Raw genomic sequence first — 20,205 nt, 5'->3', positions numbered from 1 at the left:
GGGGATTAAAATACCAAAGAGAGCATTTTTCATTTGATCCTAGAGGTAACAGGAAGCCACTGGAATTTATGAAGTGGGAATCAGAGGGTTGACATGCAGACCCAAACTCTGGGAAAATCATTTTGACAATTGAGCGGAAGAAAATGAATTGAAGTAGGGAAAGGCTTAAGGCAGACAGATTAATTAGAAAGTTATTGCAATAGTCCAGGCATTAGGTGATGGGGTCCCCCACCAGGATGGTGGCTGTATAAATAGAGAGAAGGTGGCTTACATGAGAGAAGTTGTGAAGGTAATAACAAAAGACTTTGTGAGAGTCTATGTGAAGTGAGTAGAGACCAAGGAATCAAAGAGGATGCAGAGATTTTGAACATGGGCTACTGGGAGGCTACTGTTACCTTGACAGTAACAGGGTGTAATGCCAATGCAATACCCATAGCAGCTGCTATGAATATGCATGCATTATTTCCAGGGTAGATTCACAAAATATAATAAACTCTCTTCCTCAAAGGCAAAACCAAAATATTTACTTAGAACACTACTATTAGGACACCAAGAGGTAAGATTTAGCAAGATACTCATCACCAATCCAAAGAGTACTAATATCTTAGACATTCTTTCAGCTAGGCCTCCCCACAAGAAAGTCCCCTCCGCAAGTTCCTCCCTCAGCTTTTTCTGTTGAGCAAGCTCCTCCCACAATGAACTCCATGTGAATCAGACTGGAGCACAGCTGTGAGCTGGGCCAGAGCTCAAAGCCGGTCACATAGGTCTATTAATGGATGGGGATGATCTTCCTATTCCATTAAGATTGCATTCGGCCCCAAGACCTTTCATGTCTAGTACATAGGCCAATGGAACTTTAGGGGCCAACCTATATCAATGTAACTTTCATAACAATATAAAATAATAACACAAAATAAACACATAAAAAACAATATCTTAGGGTGGGGACTTGGGCACAAGCGCCCCATCATTTCCCCCTCAAATGAATGAGACCCAAAATCCCTTGGGTGAGAGGTGAAAGTCTCATCTTCTAAAACTACTTCCTGCTGAAATTGGATGTAGAACTGTCCCTACCTTGAGAGGTCCCATTCATGGAGGCAGTTCCTTAGTTGGTATCTGTAGCTTGGTCAATGCCAGGTCCAGGGGTGACATATCATAGTCTTGGACACAGGGTGACATCCAGCTTAAGCAGTCGGTCATCTACAGGTGGAGGGCACTAAGCCTGTAGGAGACAAACCTAGCAAACAGGTTACACAAACAAAGACCAAAAAGAATAAGGAGACAATAGCCAGAAGCAGGGTAAATATAGAATCAGCTATGCTTCTGGAGTCCATGAACTCACTATCATAACCTTATTCATGATAAAATATATGAGTTAAAGACACAATTTGGTAATCATATTCTTCTGAATAAACCACATTTATGGTATTATCTTTTCCATGTGTTATAATCTCCACAGCCTTTGGAACATCATCTAGCTTCTGTTTTACCCATACTGTAGCTCCCAATTTTATTCTCTTTGTAGAATCAAATCCTTCAGTTCCTCTGATAGTTATTTTGAAAGGAGGGTCACTTTTCACATTTCCATTTTTCTAGTATATGAAGTGATATTGGGTTTGTAATCCCATCTGTGTACTTCTTTAACCTGAACTGGGACTTGGCCAATTTCCTATTTTCCTTGCAGGTGTGACAAATTTGGATACAATGATTCAGGAAGATTTATAGAAGCAATTCCCTACTCCATTTAATATTAAATCACTTTTCCTGGTACATCTTAAGTAGTTCGTTAGTTGGAATATCATCTATTCTTTCATAATATATCCCTGCTCTCAGTAAGGCAGTAAACATTTCTCTCCTTGTTAATCTATTCTGACTTTGAATCTACTGGTTATTTTCTCTTCTTTCTTGAGAAAATTTCTTTTCCCCATTCCCCTAGGGCACTTAACTGTGAAATTTTATCCAGCACCTCTGAAAGGGGGTGCCCTATTTTCTCAATTAGCAGAGTCAGAATTATGTGTTTATAAGCAGGAGGAGCAGTCTTTACTATTATATTTCTATGAGAAACTGTTAAGGGAGTGCTGTGATAAGTCTGCATCTTCTACCATGATTGCCGTTTTCATTACCTCTTCCTTTAACTTCCTCATATAGTATCTATGCAAATACCAGGGTTTATCTCAACTAGGCCACATAGAGTCAGTGGGATACTGTTTATTGCTTCCCTCAGCAGCTAAAGCTAAAAAATTAGTTCCATTGTTACCTCCTTGAATATGGTAATCCCTAGAAGCTTGTTGTATAAAGGGATTCTGACTAATACCTATGAATTTCAAACAATCTATATTAGCTATCCAAACTCCTCCAGCCCCTTCTTCACTGATTCACACCATACAAGATAATAATGATTCTCCCATTTTTTGGGTAAATCAACTCAATATGTCTATGACCTCCTGTGAGTAAAATCCTCAGTTACTTCCATAAACTCTGTGTGCCCCGGCCCTCCCTCCCAGTATTCCTGCTTCCTTTGTATTATTGGACATGTGTCCACATTTTCAGAAGCCTTCTCATCTGAATTTGCTTCATCTTCCTTACCTTCTTCTTTCCAGTGTTTGGGTCCCAATCAGGCCCTGTACGTGCAGTGGTTGCATACACCTTCCTCTTGTTGACTTTTCTTTTTCTGAGCAAAACTCATAGCTATCTTTTCTGCTGCCACCTGACACTTTCTAGTTTGCTCTTCTAAAGGAAAGTTCTGATGCTGTGGCATAGAAAGCTCATGCAAATCAGCTAACTCCTTTTTCAGCTGAACCTCTTCCTCCAGCAATTTGTCTCTACTTTTACATATAATATGATAACTTGCTAACAATGCTCATCCTCTTCTACATACCCCTGCCATTTCTTTCCTCTGTTCTATTGGTATTCCTTGCAAACATCTTTCTAAATCTCTGGGTTCTCCTTTCTGTAGCCTCGGTTTCCAGTTTTCACAAAGTCCTGTGCTAAAGCCCATTCTCTCACTAGGGAGGAATAAGGTAAATATTCCCATTCTGGTATACCTGTTTCTTTCTCTAGAGCCTTCCTGTCTCCAAGTAGAAGTTTTATATTTTGCAATTCTATCACCAAACGTAACGCCAATGCGATACCCATAACAGTTGCTATAAATATGTGTATTTCCAGGGTAGATTTGCAAAATATAATAAACTTTCTTCCTCAAAGGCAAACCAAAATATTTATTTAGAACATCACTATTAGGATACCAAGAGGTAAGATTTAGCAAGATACTCATCACCAATCTGGAGAGCACCAACATCTTAAGCATTTTTTCAGCAAGGCCTCCCCACAAGCAAGTTCCCCTAAGCAAGTTCCTCCTTCGGTTCTTTTTTTGTTGGACCAGTTCCTTCCACAATGGGCTCCATGTGATTCAGGTTCCATATGACTCAGGCTGAAGCACAGCTGTGAGCTAGGCCAGAGCTCAAAGCAGGCCACACAGGTCTATTAGTGGATGGGGAAGATCTTCCTGTTCCATTTACATTACACAGGGAAGTCTGGAGAAAGAGAGTTTTGGAGTGGGGGGAAGATGAGTTCTGCTTTGGGATGTCCAAAAAGCAGTTGGTGCAATGAGGGTAGAGGTCAGAAGAAAGTTTAGAACTGGAAATTGTTTTGACTCATCATGACCACATTTGGGTTTTTCATGCCAAAAATACTGGAATGGTTCGCCATTTTCTTCTCCAGTTCATATGACAGATGAGGAAACTGAGGCAAACAGGGTTAAGTGACTTGCTCAGGTCACCCAGTTTGTGTTTTAGGTAGGATTTGAACTTGGAAAGATGTGTCTTTCTAACTCCAGGCCCAGTGCCACCTAGCTGCCCCATCTGGGGATCATCTTCGTAGAAATGATAACTGAACCCATGGGAGCTGATGAGGTATCCAAGTAAAATTGTACAGAGGAAGAAGAAAGAAGAGGCCCTAGGATAAAGCCTTGAAGGGACACCCAAGGTTAGTGAGTGTGACATGAATGAAGATCCAGCAAAGAAGACTGAGGAGCAGTCTCAGACATGGCGTTCGCAATGTCATGAAAATCTAGAGAAGAGAGGATCTAAAAGATGATTGACTGAGGTTGAAAAAGTCATGAAAGACAATGATTGACAGAAGGCCATGAGATCTGGCAAATAAGAGATCAGTGGTGGCAGGGGGGAGCAGGTTCAATTGATTGATGAGATCAGAACCCAGCTGGGAAGTGTAGAAGGCTGAACTTTTTTAAGTCCAAAGCCTGAAAGTTTTCCTAATTTTTAACCAGAAGTTGTTTGAAATATATGTTCAAAATAGGTCTCCTCCTTGAGCCCCCTCCCCACCTGGTTCCAATAACAAAAGCAAAGTCCAGAGTGAAAGAAGAACCCTTTACTACAGTTCTTGCAAGAAGAGTGCACACTCCCTATCATGAGAGAAGTGTAGCAAGCTTTAGAGTGTTCATGTTTAGATGTCCCTCCCTTCCGGATCAGGACTGGTCCCAATCCTTCTGGGTCATTCCCACTTCATACAGGTCCTTGTCAGGATGCCCTCCCCAGTCATACATCAGGGCTGCCCGTGATGAGACTCTAATCCTATCCAGGGAGGGTCAGATAATATGCAATGAATTCATTAAGCAAGCACAGTGAAGAGAAGCCTTGTCCTGGTCTTTGACCCCTGCCGCTTTAGCCCGCTTTATCAAGAACTTTACTGCCAGGCTAGCTGCTTCTCCTGAAAGCTGATGGGTCGGTGGTGCTTGTTATCTTATACCACCTTGAAACTGCAACATTTTTTGGAAACCTAACTTTCAAGTGTTTACAAGTACAAGCAGCATTTCACGGTAGAAGGAACATTGAAAAAATGTTCATATGCCCCTTCTCTCCTCTGACACAACCACTGACCTGGTGCAGGCCCTCATCACAACTGGACTATGACAATAGCCTGCTGAAGTAATCTCCTAAAGCACAAGTGTGACCATGGCACCTCCTTACTGAGTAAATTCCAGTGGTTTCCTATCACTTTCAGGATCAAATACAAAATCCTCCCTTTGGTATTCAAAGCCCTTTACATCCTGGCCAACCTATATCTTTCCAAACTTCTTGGACCTTACACTGCATTACATACCCTTTGATCCAATGACACTGGCTTCTTATCTTTTCACAAATACTTTTTTGCCTTGTAACAGCTTAAGTTAAGTCCTGATTTTTTACGTCTGAACTTAGTTCAGAGTTCAGCTGGCCTATAATGGGTTAAATTTAAAAATCCAGTTCTCCTGTCACAAGTAATTTAACTGACCTTGGAGAATTTGTGAGAAAGCAAGGAGCTTGGGCCTGATATGTTTATTCCACCAAGATATCATTCAAGGATATACAGAAGTCTGGCCAAGGACTCAAACAAAGAGCACTCCTTAGTCTCATGTGAACAGAAGAGATGTATACTGCTAGCCCTCCTTACCAAAGTTTCAGCCAAGCACGTTGCCCATGATCCCATGTTGCCATTTACCTCGCTCTGTTCTCCCCAAAATCTATAGAAGGGGGAATTGTCTTTTTGTTTGGGTTCTTTGGCATTAATGGAAGTAAGCCACTTACCCATTTACTGACAGGTAGCATATGCCTACTGACAAATGCTATCCTGCTCACAGATCTGCCTCAGTTTCCATTTCATAAAATTCAATTGTGGCATTTGCTCTTTTTCAAATAAGCTATTCCACCTTCAGGTTACTGGCATTTTCACTGGCTGCCCCCATGCCTGGAATTCTCTCCCTCCTCATATTCATGTCCTGTTTCCCTGGCATCCAAATGTCTCAGCAATTGTAATCCTTCATAGGATCTTGGGTTTAGAGCTGGAAGGGACTTAGAGTAAATCCAACCACCTCATTTTACAGATGAATGAAGAAACAGGTCGAGAAAGCTAAGTGACTTTTTCAGTCTTACACAGATAACGCATATTATTACATATTTACCTTAAAAAATTATAGGACAATTTGTTTTATATTTATATGGTATGTTTCACCCATACACAGTACTACTGAAAGTAAAATTTTGACATCTGCAATATTTCAAGAGTTTTTAACTTCAGTTCTACTTTACTCTTTTAATATGAACTGCCTCAGAAGGCTGGACTGAGTACAGAGCAACCAGTATATTCAGATCCATTCTGAGACTGGAATACAGCAGCACCAAAACGTCCAGCTCTCCTTCTAACTTGTTTGAACGGGAGCACTGCCAGAAATTGTATTTCATTAACCTTGAGTTTCTCTGCCCCTGATTCACTTTGTACTCTTAGGCAAGCTACTTTTCTAAAGCCATTTATCCACCTATAAAAAGAGGGGGTTGGATTATAGCATACTGAGATTTCCTTCCATCACTAAATCTTGTGGCCCTATCTTTCTTTAGTCTGAAGCTGCTCAATTTAAAACATTTTAAAATGTCCTAGGTCTGAGAAATGGAAAGGTTGGGAGAAGGGGATGTAAGGGATTTTTTTTTCATATTCTCATCTGAACATGTGCTTCTATTGGTATAGGGGAGCTCCGAAGAGAAGATACTTCCGTGGCAAATTGGCAACAGTTAAGCAACTCTGACAGTTTGACAGAGCTGCCAGGAAGGCAGAGAGAGGTTAAATTATTTGCCATGGGTGCAGTCAGACAACCACTAGGAATCAGCAAGCACTTGATCTCAGGTCCCATTTAAAAGGTGGCAATCTCCTCCTCTGCTTAGGGATTTTAGGAAAGGGAAAAAAGGCCCAGAAAGTACACTATGCATGCTGGGGGGAAAGAAGCCCAGAGGCTCCCCATTAGAAAGTGATCTTGGGGGCAGGAACAATTTTACTGTCTTAGTGCTAGCACTGGTCTTGTATTTTGCCTGGTGCCTCTTACTCGAACCATTCCTACCACATCCTACCCCTGATCCCCAAAGCCCTGATATATCAACTTTTGCCTTAGGATGGAGGGACCCAGGCAGAAAGGCTGTAGGGTGGGGTGTGAGTACCCTTTCCTCCTCTCCAGCTCTCCTTTATGTGTAGTCTTCCTTCATTAGAACTGAAAAAAGAATTAAAAAATCAGAGAGATTGAGGAAAAATTAGGGAAAAAATAAAAGAAATCCAAAAAAATTATGAAAAGAGTTAACCAACTGGAGAAAGAGATACAAAATCTTAAGGAGTAACTCCTTGCAAACTAGAATTGAGCAAGAGAAACGGAAGAAATAATAAAAATAGAAAAAATAGAAGAGAATCTGAAGCATCTCGTTAGAAAAACAAGTGATCTGAAGAACAGACCGAGGAGAGACAATATAAAAGCTGTTGTACTCCCTGAAAGTTATAATCAAAAAAAGAATCTGGATACAATGTTACAAGGAATTATTAAGAAAAGTTGCCCTGAAGTTATAGGACAAGAAGGTAAAGCAGCAGAAAAAAATGTATCCCTGAAAGGGATCCTAGGAGGAAAAAGTATAGGAATACTGTAGCCAAGTTTCAGAACGCCCGGGTGCAGGCAACGAGAAAAGACGCAGCCCAGTTTCAAGCCTGCACTAGGGTGGTCAGGACTTCACAGGCCTCGCGGCTTCTCCTGAGACTGGAGGTCTTGGAACGTTGTATTCTGAAGAATAAGAGCTGGGATTGTGTCCGAGAGTAATTACCAGCAAATCTGAATATAATAACCTTGAATGAGAAAAGGACATTTCACCAACCCAAAGTAAGCTCTGTGAAGGCAGAGCATTTGTAACTCCAGCTTGTAGCACAGTGCTTGGCACACAATAAGTGCTTTATCTCTCTACAACCAGTGACTCAGCCCACCGGTGTAGACTGATGCATGCAAAAATACTAAAGGCTTATTGATTGGCTGAGTGGATGGAAGGTGGTGGATTTAAAGTCAAAAGGCTCTGGGTTCAAATCCTTGCCCTGAAGCTAGACCCAGTGGAAGAGAGGGTTGGATTTGGTGTCCTGAAGATCCAAACTGCCGCGTGCCTTCCTCAGTCTACTGATCTGTAAAACAGGGACAATAACCGCGCCTGCCCCACAGGGGCATCACGGGGACCCAGTGAGATCACGCGTGGGAGGCGAGACAAACCAGGAAGCACTGACTGATGGCCGAGCGCTGCCGGGAGGGCTCAGGGGGCAGACAGCACAGAGAGGAAGCGGGAGGGCAAGGGGGGCAGGGGCGGGTGTCCCGGACCCCTCCTCAACAACGGGAGCACGACGGTAAGTACAGTCTGGTGACAAGGCCACGGCCTCCCGACCCGCCCGGCTCCGGGCCTCAGTTTCCTCAGTTTGAAGACGCTGCAGCTGGACCCGCACTGAGACCCCTCCCCCCACACACCCCACTACCAGGAGCGGGGCAGGGCACCCTGAGCACGCGTGAACAAGGCACGGCCTCGTTCGTCTGAAAGCCCGAACCCCCTTCTCCAGCCCGGGATTCCTTCCCAGACACTCGCAGCACGTGGGCCTTTCCAGCTCCCACGTGCCGGAAGTGGCGCGGAGAGGAGGCGGGCACTTCCGGGGCGCCGGAGGTCGCAGCGGTGGCAAGATGGCGGCCCCCTTAGAGCTCAGGTGCTGGGGGGGCGGTTGGGGGCTTCCGTCCGTCCACAGCGAGTGCCTGGTGGTTCTGGTAAGGGGCCCGGCCCTCGGGGAGGGGGGCCGGGGGGGTCGCGGGTGCGGAGCTGCTGACGCAGCGTGGGCTCCGCCTGCCGCCCCCTCCCCCCCCTCCCCGGGAGCTCTCCGCCTCCTCCGCTTCGGGGGGCCGGGAGGGGAGGGGGCGGGGTGTCACGTGGGAAAGAGGCCGGGCTCGAATCCGGGCTCGGCGCCGTCCGGGCGCCCTGACCTTGCTCCGGTCACTGCCCGTCTCTGGGCTTCAGAACCGTGGGGGGAGGGAGGACACGCAGCCCCTCCCCCCGGGTAGATGTGAAACCAGGGGAGGTGGGCTCGGTGACCCCAAGGGCCCTGCGACCGGGTTTGCCCCGCCCCGAGCCCCCCTCCCGAGGGTCAGCCCCGCCCCCCACGGCCATGCGAGCGCGGGGTTGTCTGGGGTGAGCCAGCAGGGGATGAGGTAAAGCTGTCTCCACGCTGCGCCCGCCCCCATCGGATCGGACCGCCCCCGCCCCGTCCTGCTCCGCCCCCTATCGGACCGCCTCTGCCCCTCCCCCATACGACGCCCCTCCCCCCGCCCTGCCCCGCATCTGGCCAGGTGTGCCCAGCTTGGGTTGCTGTGTCCTCCGGGCCTGAGATGTTTGATGCTCGCTCTGTTTGCAGGCTTATGCCAAGTTTTCTGGGGCGCCCCTGAAAGTCAGTGTTATAGACAACACCTGGAGAGGTTCCAGAGGTAATAGTGGAACTTTAAACCTTTCCTTCCCAGCACTTCAGGTTAGAGCCGGTGGAGGGGCAGAGAGCGTCCTCTGGAAGGAGAAGGTGTGCGTGGGCTTTGTGTCCGGTCAGAGTGGGGAGGTCATCGTTATGGGGAGGAGAGACCTTGGCACAGTCTTCTGCCGTGGTCCCACAGTTTATACGCAACATTGTTATAGATGTAAAGCATCCTTTGGGTGGAGTGAAATGTTTTGTTGTATGTAAACTGTTCTTCAGTTGTAGTTCTGATTTGTAGGTGATGTGCCCATTTTGACATCAGAAGACAATGCTGTGTCTCATCCGGCAAAAATACTTAATTTTTTGAGAAAGCAGGTGGGTGGTCGCTTTATCTTGAAAAGACTCGTCTTCTCAGTTTGAGTTTTGTATTTACTTTTCTTCCTCTGGTGCTTTTTATGCTTAAAATTTTTTTTCACACACATACAATGTAGAAATGTTTTCTATCTGTTTTATACACACACATGCACACACACACGTACACACATGCACATGCACACACATGCACACACGCACACACACACGCATGCACACACGCACACGCACGCACGCACACACACGCACACACACGTACACACACGCACACACACACACACACACGTACACACACACACGCACATTTGGCCACATTGTTCAAATGCCAAATGTACACTTGCCAAAAAGACTATTTTATGGAGAGCTTGCATGGGGCAGGCGATCCCATGGTGGCCAGAAGAAATGACACAAGGATACTCTCAAGGTCTCTCTCAAGAACTTTGGATTTGACTGTGCAACATGGGAGACACTAGCACAGGACCGCTCAGCATGGTGTGCCCATATCAGAAAGGATGCTGTGCTCCAGGAGCAAAGCAGAATTCAGACAGCACAGAGTAAACACAGGACATGCAAATTTGGATGTCCACCCCAAATATTCAAAGGGACTATCTGTGCCCAACCTGTGGTGTAGAGCATTCCAAGCTTGAATTGGTCTGCTCGGCCACAGTCAGACACACTGAAGTTTCGCTTTATCGTGGTGATGTCGTTTTGGTCCTCTTTGAGAACGGACAGCAACCAGCCAACCAATTATATAGATGTAATATGTCCAGTTTGTAATTTTATACACTGCATTTGCCTAGCGTTTTATTGAATTTCTAAAGCATATGTTAAAGAAAAGTTCTCACATTCACTGATACTAGACTTGGAGGGAGGAATACCTGGGTTCATATCCTGTCTCAGACACTTGCTGGGTGTGACCTTGAGTAAATCGTTCAGCTTCTTTGTCTCAGGTCTCTCGTCTGTACAATGAGGGCCTCCGACTAGGGCTTGTCCAGATATGAATCTGTGATCCTTGGAGCTCCAGGTTGGAAGGGGGCATTTAGTCTGTTGCAGGAATACCCTCCGTAAGTGGTTGCCCTTTTCTTGGACTACCCTAGGGCTGCAGTACTCACTGCCTCCTGAAGCAGACCATTGCATTTAAACAATTTTTAGTTATCAAGACTTTTTTTGTGTATTGAGCTGAAATCTGCCTCTGTAACTTCCACTTCCTTTCTAATGATCCTGGTTCTCCCATAGACGGGGCAGAATTATCTGAGTCTTGTTTTCTTTTCAAGTACTAAGGCAGCTGTCGTATCTCCTCAGTTTGATGTTTTAACTATAAAAAGAAGTTGTGATTGATTGATAATTACACTTAGATACATAGTTACATGAGTAGACTAAATCTTTTTCCTTAAATGAGAAGGGCAGTGTGACGTAGTGCATCTGAAGCCAGCTTTTTGAGGCCGGGATACGTGGATTCAGTTCCTGCTTCTGCACGTACTGACTCAGTGACCCCGGGCACATCACTTACCCTCTCCGTGCCCTCTAGATGACTCCCTAAGACTGTAATTTAAAGAGAAGGATTCTCCTTATATCAGTGAAGCCCTAGGACAAGTCTCTGTCTGCTCTGTGGTCATCCATTAATCATCAAAGTACTTGAGTGCTTAACATGCCTGTGGTACCATAATAAACATACAATCAAACTGTAGTCCTTGGCAATCCCCAGACTTGCCCTACATTTTTCCAGCTGCATGTTTATTTCCTTAAGTCGTCAAGTCCCCAGTGTTTGAAGGATATTTCTTCCTCCCCCTAAAATTTTTATAATAAATTGAAATGCTTTTGAGATGTAGACACTGTTTTGGTGGACGTTAGTGAAATCAGTCTTACATTGTGATAGCTAGGGAGAGTCACATGGAAAATTAAAATAAGTGAGACAGATTGGGAGTAATTCCAAACAGACATTTCTGTACCACAAATACCGCAGGCTGATTCCCAGTGTCTGGGAGCTTCAGCAGAAAGGCCAGGGATAGCTGTGTGTCTGCTTGGTATGGTCCCTTCATGTAGGAATGAATCATATTTACAGAGAGAATTGTGAACACTTTTTGTAGCACTTTCAGAACCACTTATTTTGCTCTGAAATTAATATGTAGTAACTTCTATACAGTAACTGAAGTATAATTTTGTTACTAGTCATAAAGAAAAATAGAACAACACCAGAGAAGTAATTTGAATTAAGTGGAGATAACTTTCTGATTTTGTTTCAGAAGCATCACAGGATAATTTTTTATAGATTAGTTATATGATAATTAGTTGTAGTATTAAATACTTTATCTAGCAGATTGCTTTAAAAAATCCATAGGAGTTGTTACTGTAGACTAGTAACATAAAATTTGTACTTCTCTCCTGTGCTTCTTTAATAAGTGTTTGTCTTATGAGTCATTGGGAGGCAGAGTAGGATTCCAAATTTGCTTTTTGGAAAGGGCCCTGACTGTCTTTGGGTTATTTTGTTTTTTAATAGAAATATAATGCTGATTATCAACTGTCTGCAAGACAAGGTGCAGACACGCTGGCTTATGTCGCCCTGCTCGAAGAGAAGCTCCTTCCTGCTGTGGTAAGAGGGGTCGGCCAGTGTTGTGACTTCATAGTCTAGGGGAAAACGTAGTTATTATCTTATAAACCACATCTTATTAAGCTCATGTTAGAAGAGAGGGAAACCCCTGATTTAAAATATTGATGAAGAGTCCACCTTGTGAACGTAGAGCTGGCCATTGTTATCTTTTAGGAATGTAGATGCATCATTTAAATATTATTAGAACACAGTGACTCGCAGTGTTCATTTTCTAGGAAACAAATTATACTGCTAGAAGACTGGATAATACTTAATACTCTCTGGCATGGAATTAAATGAACTATAAGAACCAATAAATCTTATAATGGGTCTAGCGTTCTATGCGGGAGCCATTCTAATTAGGATTCAGCCCAGAGGTTTGTGAAAATTTGTAACATTCTCTTTTTAAAAGAAGCGTTCTTTTTCATTTGCTTTTCTTTCATGTAGCTCCACACATTCTGGGTTGAGAATGACAATTACTTTACTGTGACAAAGCCATGGTTTGCTTCACGCATCCCGTTCCCACTGAGCTTGATTCTGCCTGGAAGAATGTCTAAGAGAGCGTTGAACAGGATCCTCCTCACTAAGGGAGAGCCTCCTCTCTTCCACCTCAGAGAAGTAGAAGCCCAGGTACAGTCTGAGTGAGACCAGAGAGGAGCGGAGATGGGGGCGCTAGCCAGTACTGACTCGTACCTCCGGGGCCTCGCAAAAGCACTGGCAGAGAGTGGGGGGCCTTTTCTATCCTTCAGATGATATCTCTCCCTATCAGATATATAGAGATGCCAAGGAGTGCCTGAATCTTCTATCAAATAGACTGGGGACATCTCAGTTTTTCTTTGGAGATACGTGAGTGATGTTTCTCTTTAAAATAATGTTTAATGATGCATATACAAGTATAAAATTAGAGGTTGTTCACTGAACAAAACAGAGTTTTTTGGTAAAAATATAATTGTGCCTCACGGTTTCTGTGTTAGATTAAAGGTTTTACGGTATAAAAATTTTTTCTCATTCTTTGTGTCAGAGTCAGATTTATCTACTGTCTCTAAGAAGCAGGTGTTTATAGGACTGCTTCATTACCACACCATCTCTAGTCTTGGTGAACCTTTGTGTTCACAGATGTATATTTGTATAATATATATGTTCTCTCTAATTTCTTAAATAACAGTAAGTTAGGTGATTGATTAAAGGATTGGTGGATACTTAATGAGTACGAGCTTGTTTGACGTTCTGTAATGAAATGGAAATTAAAGTACGTGGTCCGCAGCACTACCTGATACCGTTTAGAATGAAGAGTCCTTTGGATATAATTTCATTTTTAACAACATTCTTAGTGGATATTTTCCTATTTTGTGTAGTTTAAGAGTAGTTTCTTAATTTCCTGTAGGCCTACTACCCTGGATGCCTACGTATTTGGTTTCCTTGCACCTCTTTACAAAGTACACTTCCCTAAGGTCCAGTTACAAGAGCACCTGAAACAGCTCTCCAATCTGTGTCGATTCTGTGATGACATCCTGAGTTGTTACTTTAGGCTTAGCTTTGCAGGTAAGTGGTTTTTTGACCTGCTTTATCTATGTGTATAAACCAAGGGAATTTTTTTTCCCTGGGGAGATATAATAGAAACTTTTTGAAAACTACTGTGATTGCATTATTTTAATGGAGATTTGTGGGTTTTTTTAAAGACTTGTCTAATTGCTCATTGTTTTACAGTACATCTACAAAACTGCATTTTTCAAACCCCGCATTTTATTCTTGCATATTGTTGATTCAAATATTATGGAAGAAACTGAGATGTTTGCTTTTTAAACTGTTCTCAGGTTCTGCAAATTTCTTGTTTTTAAAATATCAAACCTTGTGAATAAGTTCTCCTTTCTTATTCTAGATAACTAGAAAACCGATATATAGAGAGTATCTTCTGACGAGAGAAAGGCAGCTTTTTTCCTTACAGGATATAGACAGTTGATGTTTACCTGTCACGCACAGCATTTACTTGCTGCCCCCAGTCAGCACTGGATAGATTTAGGTGAAGGATGCTTCATTGGTTATTACCTTACATCCCAAATGATTGTGGCAAATTGAAAACAGTGATTACTTAGGGGAATTTGTGGTTTGTGCCTGGGAAGGCCTGGCATATTTGATGAACATGAGTAGAAAATATGTCTGACACCTTCCTTATCCTTATACAAGATGTAAGATAGCCAGCAGAGTGAATGTATATTATTGGTGGGGAAAAGAGTGATTGGGAATAATTGAAGTAGCACGTAATGCTGCTGCTGCTAATGAGGAAAGACCACACGGACACTTTGATAACTGATCCAGTCAGAGTGAGGAAGGAAGGCTCTGACAGTTTAAATTTCAGGAGAAAATGTTCACTCCCGCCTATCTTTCACTAATGACTCTAACTGTGGTATGAAACTTCAGCTGAAATGGCCTGAATTGCCCCGCGGTTCGTCTGTAATCCTTCTTTGATGCCACATTTGGAGTTTTCTGTTTGGAGCATGAATTAACTTTGCATGTAGCCACAAAATGCCTTTTCTCTTTATTCTGGCGCTCCTACGGCAAGTGGTCTAAATGGGCTTTGCAAATGGCTTTGCAAAATTTCTTGTCATTCTCTGATTTCTGTCTTGGCTTTTTAGGGTTCTCTCCAGCGGGACAAGATACAGTAGATGCAAATCTGCAGAAACTCACACAGCTTGTAAATAAGGAATCCAACTTGATTGAAAAGGTCATGTTTGCTTTATCTCTGCTATCTAAGAATTCTCTTCTTTCCACTTTTGCAGCTAATGTTGCAATTTAGGTGTGCATTAGCATAATATTTAGTAAATTACATTTACCATTATGGAACCTTTGGGTAATATTTTTGAAAGGGGGTTTTGAATGATCATTTATTAACAACTAAATACAATTTAGTGTCTTGAAGTAAGTAATAATCTAATTATTCTGAGGAAAGATGGCTGAATGATTGGTAATTCTGTTGAATAATCTAGTGAAGCAGATACAGTAGCTGCTAGGTTTGGGTCATGATCTCATTTCATGGTCAGATATCTAGGTACTGGCAATGCTGGGTGTTTTGCAAAGCACATCATAGTATGCTTTTCCTTTGTGATTAGTGCTTCCCAAACTGAGGAGCCCAGAAGAATAACAAACAAAACTAAACTAAACTCCTCATTCATTAGCTTTTATTGAAGATTGACACATTTTGGACAGGAAAGCACTTACTGCTTATTTCCTCCCAGTGCACAAAGCCCTTTTGTTCTCCTTATCCTAACCTTTCCCAGACTAAACCAAGGGAAGATGTTGCTAGTGTTCTCCAATTTTCTAATAACACAGATATTTTGCCACTGCTTGGGGAGGGATTGTATGTTTGAGAGGATGTAGATGCTTGGCACCCTCAGGGTAAGTTGAAGTGGAAGGATTGAAAATGACACTTTCAGTATTGATATTTTGAGAATAAAAGGCTCTTCACCTTTGTTTTCCCATGGACCCCTCTGGCTGTCTGGAGGAACCGATGGCTGCGTCTCCCAATAAGGTTTTTAAATGCCCAAAATAAAATACATAGGATTGCAGAGTAAACTAATTGTATTGAAAGCTAGTTACCAGCTTAGGAAAAAGTCTTGGACTTTTTGTATTAGGAGATCTTTTTTATGAAGTAATGAATAGTCCTTGATTCACCGTTAACACTTTGCATCTTTGACCTCTCATGCTTCATAACTTTTGCAGTTCATTTAGCTCTTACTGATGAGGATGCAAACAGTGGCCTAAGAATTAAAAATAATGTTAATGGTTGACTTTGTGAAGCCCCTAGTTTATTCTGTAACCTCAAAGTGCCCTAAAGGCCTGTCCTCCCTCCTCTTGATCCTGTACCAAAAGAATTGTTTTTGTCTCCATTATGCTGCATTCTCCCGTCCTTAATCTTTAATCTGTGTCCTCATGCCCTCTCCTTAAATCCCCCTTTTCCTGGCCTTGTCTCCCCTTATCCTGGGTCATACAATTTCCCGTGTCTCCCTTGGCTTGTGTCTCCTATCCTGTCAGCCACCTTCCTCATCCTGTCCTTAATATTTAGCCTCTAAAACTACATCATCATTCTGGAACCTCCATATAAGTGTCATTTCCCCAAATATCAGTCTCACTTAGCTTTCTGGCCAGGAGACTTGTGTTGCTTTTGCACATACAGAGAAGGGGGAAGGGAGTTCTTTCACATCTGAGCCTGCTCTGCCAACTCTGACCTGCAAATTAGCATTGTGTGATGAAGTCTGAGAGTTGTCCCCATTTTATAAATCAGGCCTGCACAACATACCACCTGTGAGCATCATAAAGGCCTGTTTTCAATCCTCTCCATGTTTTCAGGCCACGTGGAATCCTTTGGCAGGCTGTAAGCAGCGCACAAGCTGAATGTTGTCTAGGCCTGTTATAGGTGGAAGAAACTAAGTAATTAGAATATAAAGATCTGTTTCTGAAGTCACATGCGGTAAAGTATGTAAAATTTAGTCTGTCGCTTTACCCATTGTATCCAGAAATCATGGGGAAGTAATATTTTATGTGTTTGACAGTTTATTAGAAAAGAAAATACAAAAACCAGGTGATTTGACAAACATTGATCCAGAGCCCTCTGTGACCGAAGACATTAAGATATTAAAGATATGTCATGGTCTCTTTAGATACTCAGCTCTTAAATTAAATTAGAGTTGTCCCTAGTGCTCCTCACATATGGCTCTTAGGAGACAGAGCCATGGTAAATCAGTGCTGTGGAAGAAAACAGAGAAGTCCTGCTGGATTCCATCGTGTCACCCCACAGTCTTGCTCACGGCATGTTAGGGGTTTCCATCCTGATGGAGCCATCTCTGACTCCCCCCTCTGATTTGACCCTTCTCTTCTAGCACACACGCCTTTCTTCTCTTCTCTGGACAGACTTGATGAGTCCTTCTCCAAGTATCTTTTGTAGGACCATTGCTCAGATTACTAGCAGAAGGAAAGGAAAAGGAGATTTTAAAAACAGTTCTTGTAAGGAAAAGGTACAAAATTCTGTATAAAGGATTAAAACAGCTTATGAACAAAACTTTTAATTTCAAAATTTAGATACTTAACCTGATTAACTAATTGTCTTTATAACAAGGGTCACTGTACATGAATGTATGTTATACCTTTACATCTGTAAAGCTCAAGTGAGGGTGGCTTTCTCCTTTTTAACTTGTGGCTAGGATATGGAGTTAGTAGATATCCATAAAGTACCTTGAGATAGGTAATAGATAAAAGCACCTTGAACTCTGCTGGGAAATCAGCCTGGTAAGAGGGGAAAAAGATGCTGTTTACATTATTCTTCTGTCTGAGTGACAACTGCTTTAAGGAGCTGATTTGAAACTATGAGCCCAGTGCCAAAGACTAAGTGCTGTCATAAGTCCCCAGGACATGGAAATCAGGCCCCTCATAGAATTAAGAAGTTGGGCACCATTCCTGATCATCGCCATCTTGGTTTGGGGGATTCAGGAATCCATTAGACCGTTATGGATCTGAGAATTCACTGAACCATGTTTCATCAAGTCAGAGATCCTGTTTTTCTAAGCTGCATATCTCCTTTAGTACTTACCTCAGTGCTCTGCATATAGGAAGGGCTTACTAGATGTTTGTTGAATTGAGCTGGTGCTCATTTGTGAGCTTTTCTCCTCTTTAGACTTAACCATTTCAGCCTGGGAGCCCTGGGCCTTCCTTCATACTATAAACCTGCCTCTCTAGGGCATCTTTAGGACCAGTGCAGTTTCTGAGAAAATCTTCACAGTCAGAATTGTTTGAAACTAAAATGACTCCTCCCTGACATTTCTGTCCCCTGCCTTCGCTGATGGGCTTCTGTGGGTCAGGTGTCATGGCTACCTGCTAGTGCAGCTTGATAAAAATACTTGGCCTGGTTCTGATTAAGTGCTGTAGCACAGAATCAAAGACATTCCCTGTCATGTGACTTTCCCTCAGTTCAATTAACGTATCACAGATGAGCCATTTGGCCTTTTTCATCTGCTTTGCCTTTTTAACTGTAAATTAAAAGCCCTGTTAGAAGCCATGTGAACCTGTGGTCCCAAGAAACACTGCAAACCAGAATGTTTGTGCATGGAGACCACAGTCCTCACTAAGGATACTACAGATATGAGTCGGATGATCAGATGATTGTATCTTTTGTACTCTGCAGATGGATGACAATCTTCGCCAAAGCCCTCAACTTCCTCCTCGAAAACTGCCGACTCTCAAATTAACTAAAGCAGATGAAGAAAGCAATTCATTTCAGCCCCTTTCTCCCTGACAGCCATCATCTTCTGTGCATGTGCTTCAGCTGCCTTCAGATCATTCGAATGTCACCGTATCTTATAAGCCAGTGGGGTCAGGCGAGAGGAAAGTGATTACAGCAGGTGCAAGGAGGATGGTAAGATGCTCTGTAGGAAGCTCGTCGTCCAGCCTGACCATGCTCTGCAATGCGCTCTGGGTGAATTTGTAAAAAAGAAAACGTCTTGTGCGTCTGAAAGCGTCTTAACCTTGGCACAATTTTGCCTTTGGTTCACACGTTGTTGATCAAGAGCTATAACTTCATTGTTCTGAATGTGCACTCTTAATTTATTCAAGTGTGTTAATTTAATCTCCTTCAAACAGTATAGGTATTACTGTATAATTATTTGGCTAAAGCTTTTTCCTCTGTTAAGAAATCTATATCTCCCTTGGTATTAGGAAAAGTATAAAAACATTCATTATTAATGCAAAACCCTGTCTTTAAATAGCAGTAAAAAATATGTTTTTAATTAGATTATCATGAACCCAATCTTTTTGATTTGGGTACTGTACACGTCCAATAAAAATGGTGGTTCACATTGTATTGCCTGATGCAGTGCCCTTCAGAATAATTTTATCACATGCTGATGTGTATGCGCATTGTAGGCTGGCAAGGGCCCTGGTTAGAATCGTAATGAGCCTATACTTTTGGCTTATCTCTAGACCTCGTTGGGGTCTAACTTGGATTCCAAGAGACTTGTGTCTCTTGGTAGTAAGATGCCATTTCATGTCTAACTTTGCCCAATTCAGGAGGAGCCAGGACCAGAGCACAACAAGGGTACTGCATGTCAAATTCTGGAGCTACCCTAGGCTTTGCTCTATCTAAATCATTATACACAAGGAGCGTAAAGTGTATTCAGAACCTTTATAATAACCAACTTGGCTGTTTCTTGGACAGCGGTTGAAAAACCCAAAGGCATAGCTTAGAAAGCAGCTTTAGATTTTTAAGAATCTACTTTATTTATTGGGTCAGCCATGAAGGCCATTTTATTTCCAATTAGAAGCTCACTTATTCTCATGGCTAATGAGCTTCTTTTGTCTTAGAACTATCTCTCTGGGGTTTTAAAAATTTTTTGATGAGTGTCTTAAAGATTACTAATGGTGCTCAGTTCATCTTGTCAAGCTCTAACTCAGAGACTCAGACCCCTATGGCCAGAAACAGGTTTCATATCTAGGAGACTACTTTGTTCATTTCATGTTGACTTGAACTCAGCAGTTTCTTGAATCCGTCCTTCCTAAATGATTTAATTTATTCTGTCTTTAAGTAAATATTTATGTAAGAATTCATAGGTTCTTGTAAATATTGTATCTTGAAAGTTTTAACTAAAATGGAAAATGTTGTCATCTTTAAAATTTCCTTTATTTCTTCAATTACTTTGGGAAAAGTATATTAATTAGTTTTCATCTTACTATTTAAATATTTGTTTCTGCTTCATTTATAAGATTAGGTTTAGGTATAACAGCAGTCAAATCTACATGAATGTGTTTTGAGTATCATGAACTTAGGAATGTAATGCTTGGGGAGCAAAATTATGAATCACACGTTTTCTTATGCTTTGTTTGGAATGAACAAATTTTAGTAGGAGGTTCAGCTTTACTTAAAGATACTAAATGTCTCTAAGTAAATGAAAAGGTTTAAATTTCCACAGGTATGTAGGATA

At 42.4% G+C, this 20,205-nt stretch overlaps 1 protein-coding gene across 2 annotated transcripts; it reads left to right on the top strand.

Moving 5' to 3' along the window:
- The first annotated feature begins 8,474 nt into the window (after positions 1-8,474).
- On the top strand, positions 8,475-19,088 carry MTX3 (metaxin 3). Of its 2 annotated transcripts, XM_072606439.1 has the most exons (9): positions 8,475-8,593; positions 9,235-9,304; positions 9,581-9,657; positions 12,152-12,244; positions 12,689-12,871; positions 13,011-13,087; positions 13,626-13,783; positions 14,875-14,963; positions 18,414-19,088. In XM_072606439.1, the coding sequence occupies exons 1-9, from the start codon at positions 8,513-8,515 to the stop codon at positions 18,522-18,524; spliced, it is 939 nt and encodes a 312-aa protein (XP_072462540.1). In that variant the 5' UTR covers positions 8,475-8,512; the 3' UTR covers positions 18,525-19,088. The 2 variants fall into 2 exon arrangements, with proteins under 2 accessions (XP_072462540.1, XP_072462539.1); XM_072606438.1 differs by lacking the exon at positions 14,875-14,963 and having other exon boundaries at positions 8,491-8,593; positions 18,414-18,543.
- Positions 19,089-20,205: the final 1,117 nt, after the last annotated feature.

Source organism: Notamacropus eugenii, chromosome 4, assembly GCF_028372415.1.
Source record: "Notamacropus eugenii isolate mMacEug1 chromosome 4, mMacEug1.pri_v2, whole genome shotgun sequence".
Classification (NCBI taxonomy): Eukaryota; Metazoa; Chordata; class Mammalia; order Diprotodontia; family Macropodidae; genus Notamacropus; species Notamacropus eugenii.
Note: the sequence above shows the minus strand (reverse complement) of the source record. Positions and strands in the feature narration are given on the sequence as shown.

Coding starts and splice junctions, on each gene's coding strand:
- MTX3 (XM_072606439.1), top strand. CDS start 8,513: ATGGCGGCCCCCTTAGAGCTCAGGTGCTGGGGGGGCGGTTGGGGGCTT. Junction 12,245..12,688: donor AGAAGCTCCTTCCTGCTGTG/GTAAGAGGGGTC, acceptor TCTTTCATGTAG/CTCCACACATTCTGGGTTGA. Junction 12,872..13,010: donor TCAGAGAAGTAGAAGCCCAG/GTACAGTCTGAG, acceptor TCTCCCTATCAG/ATATATAGAGATGCCAAGGA.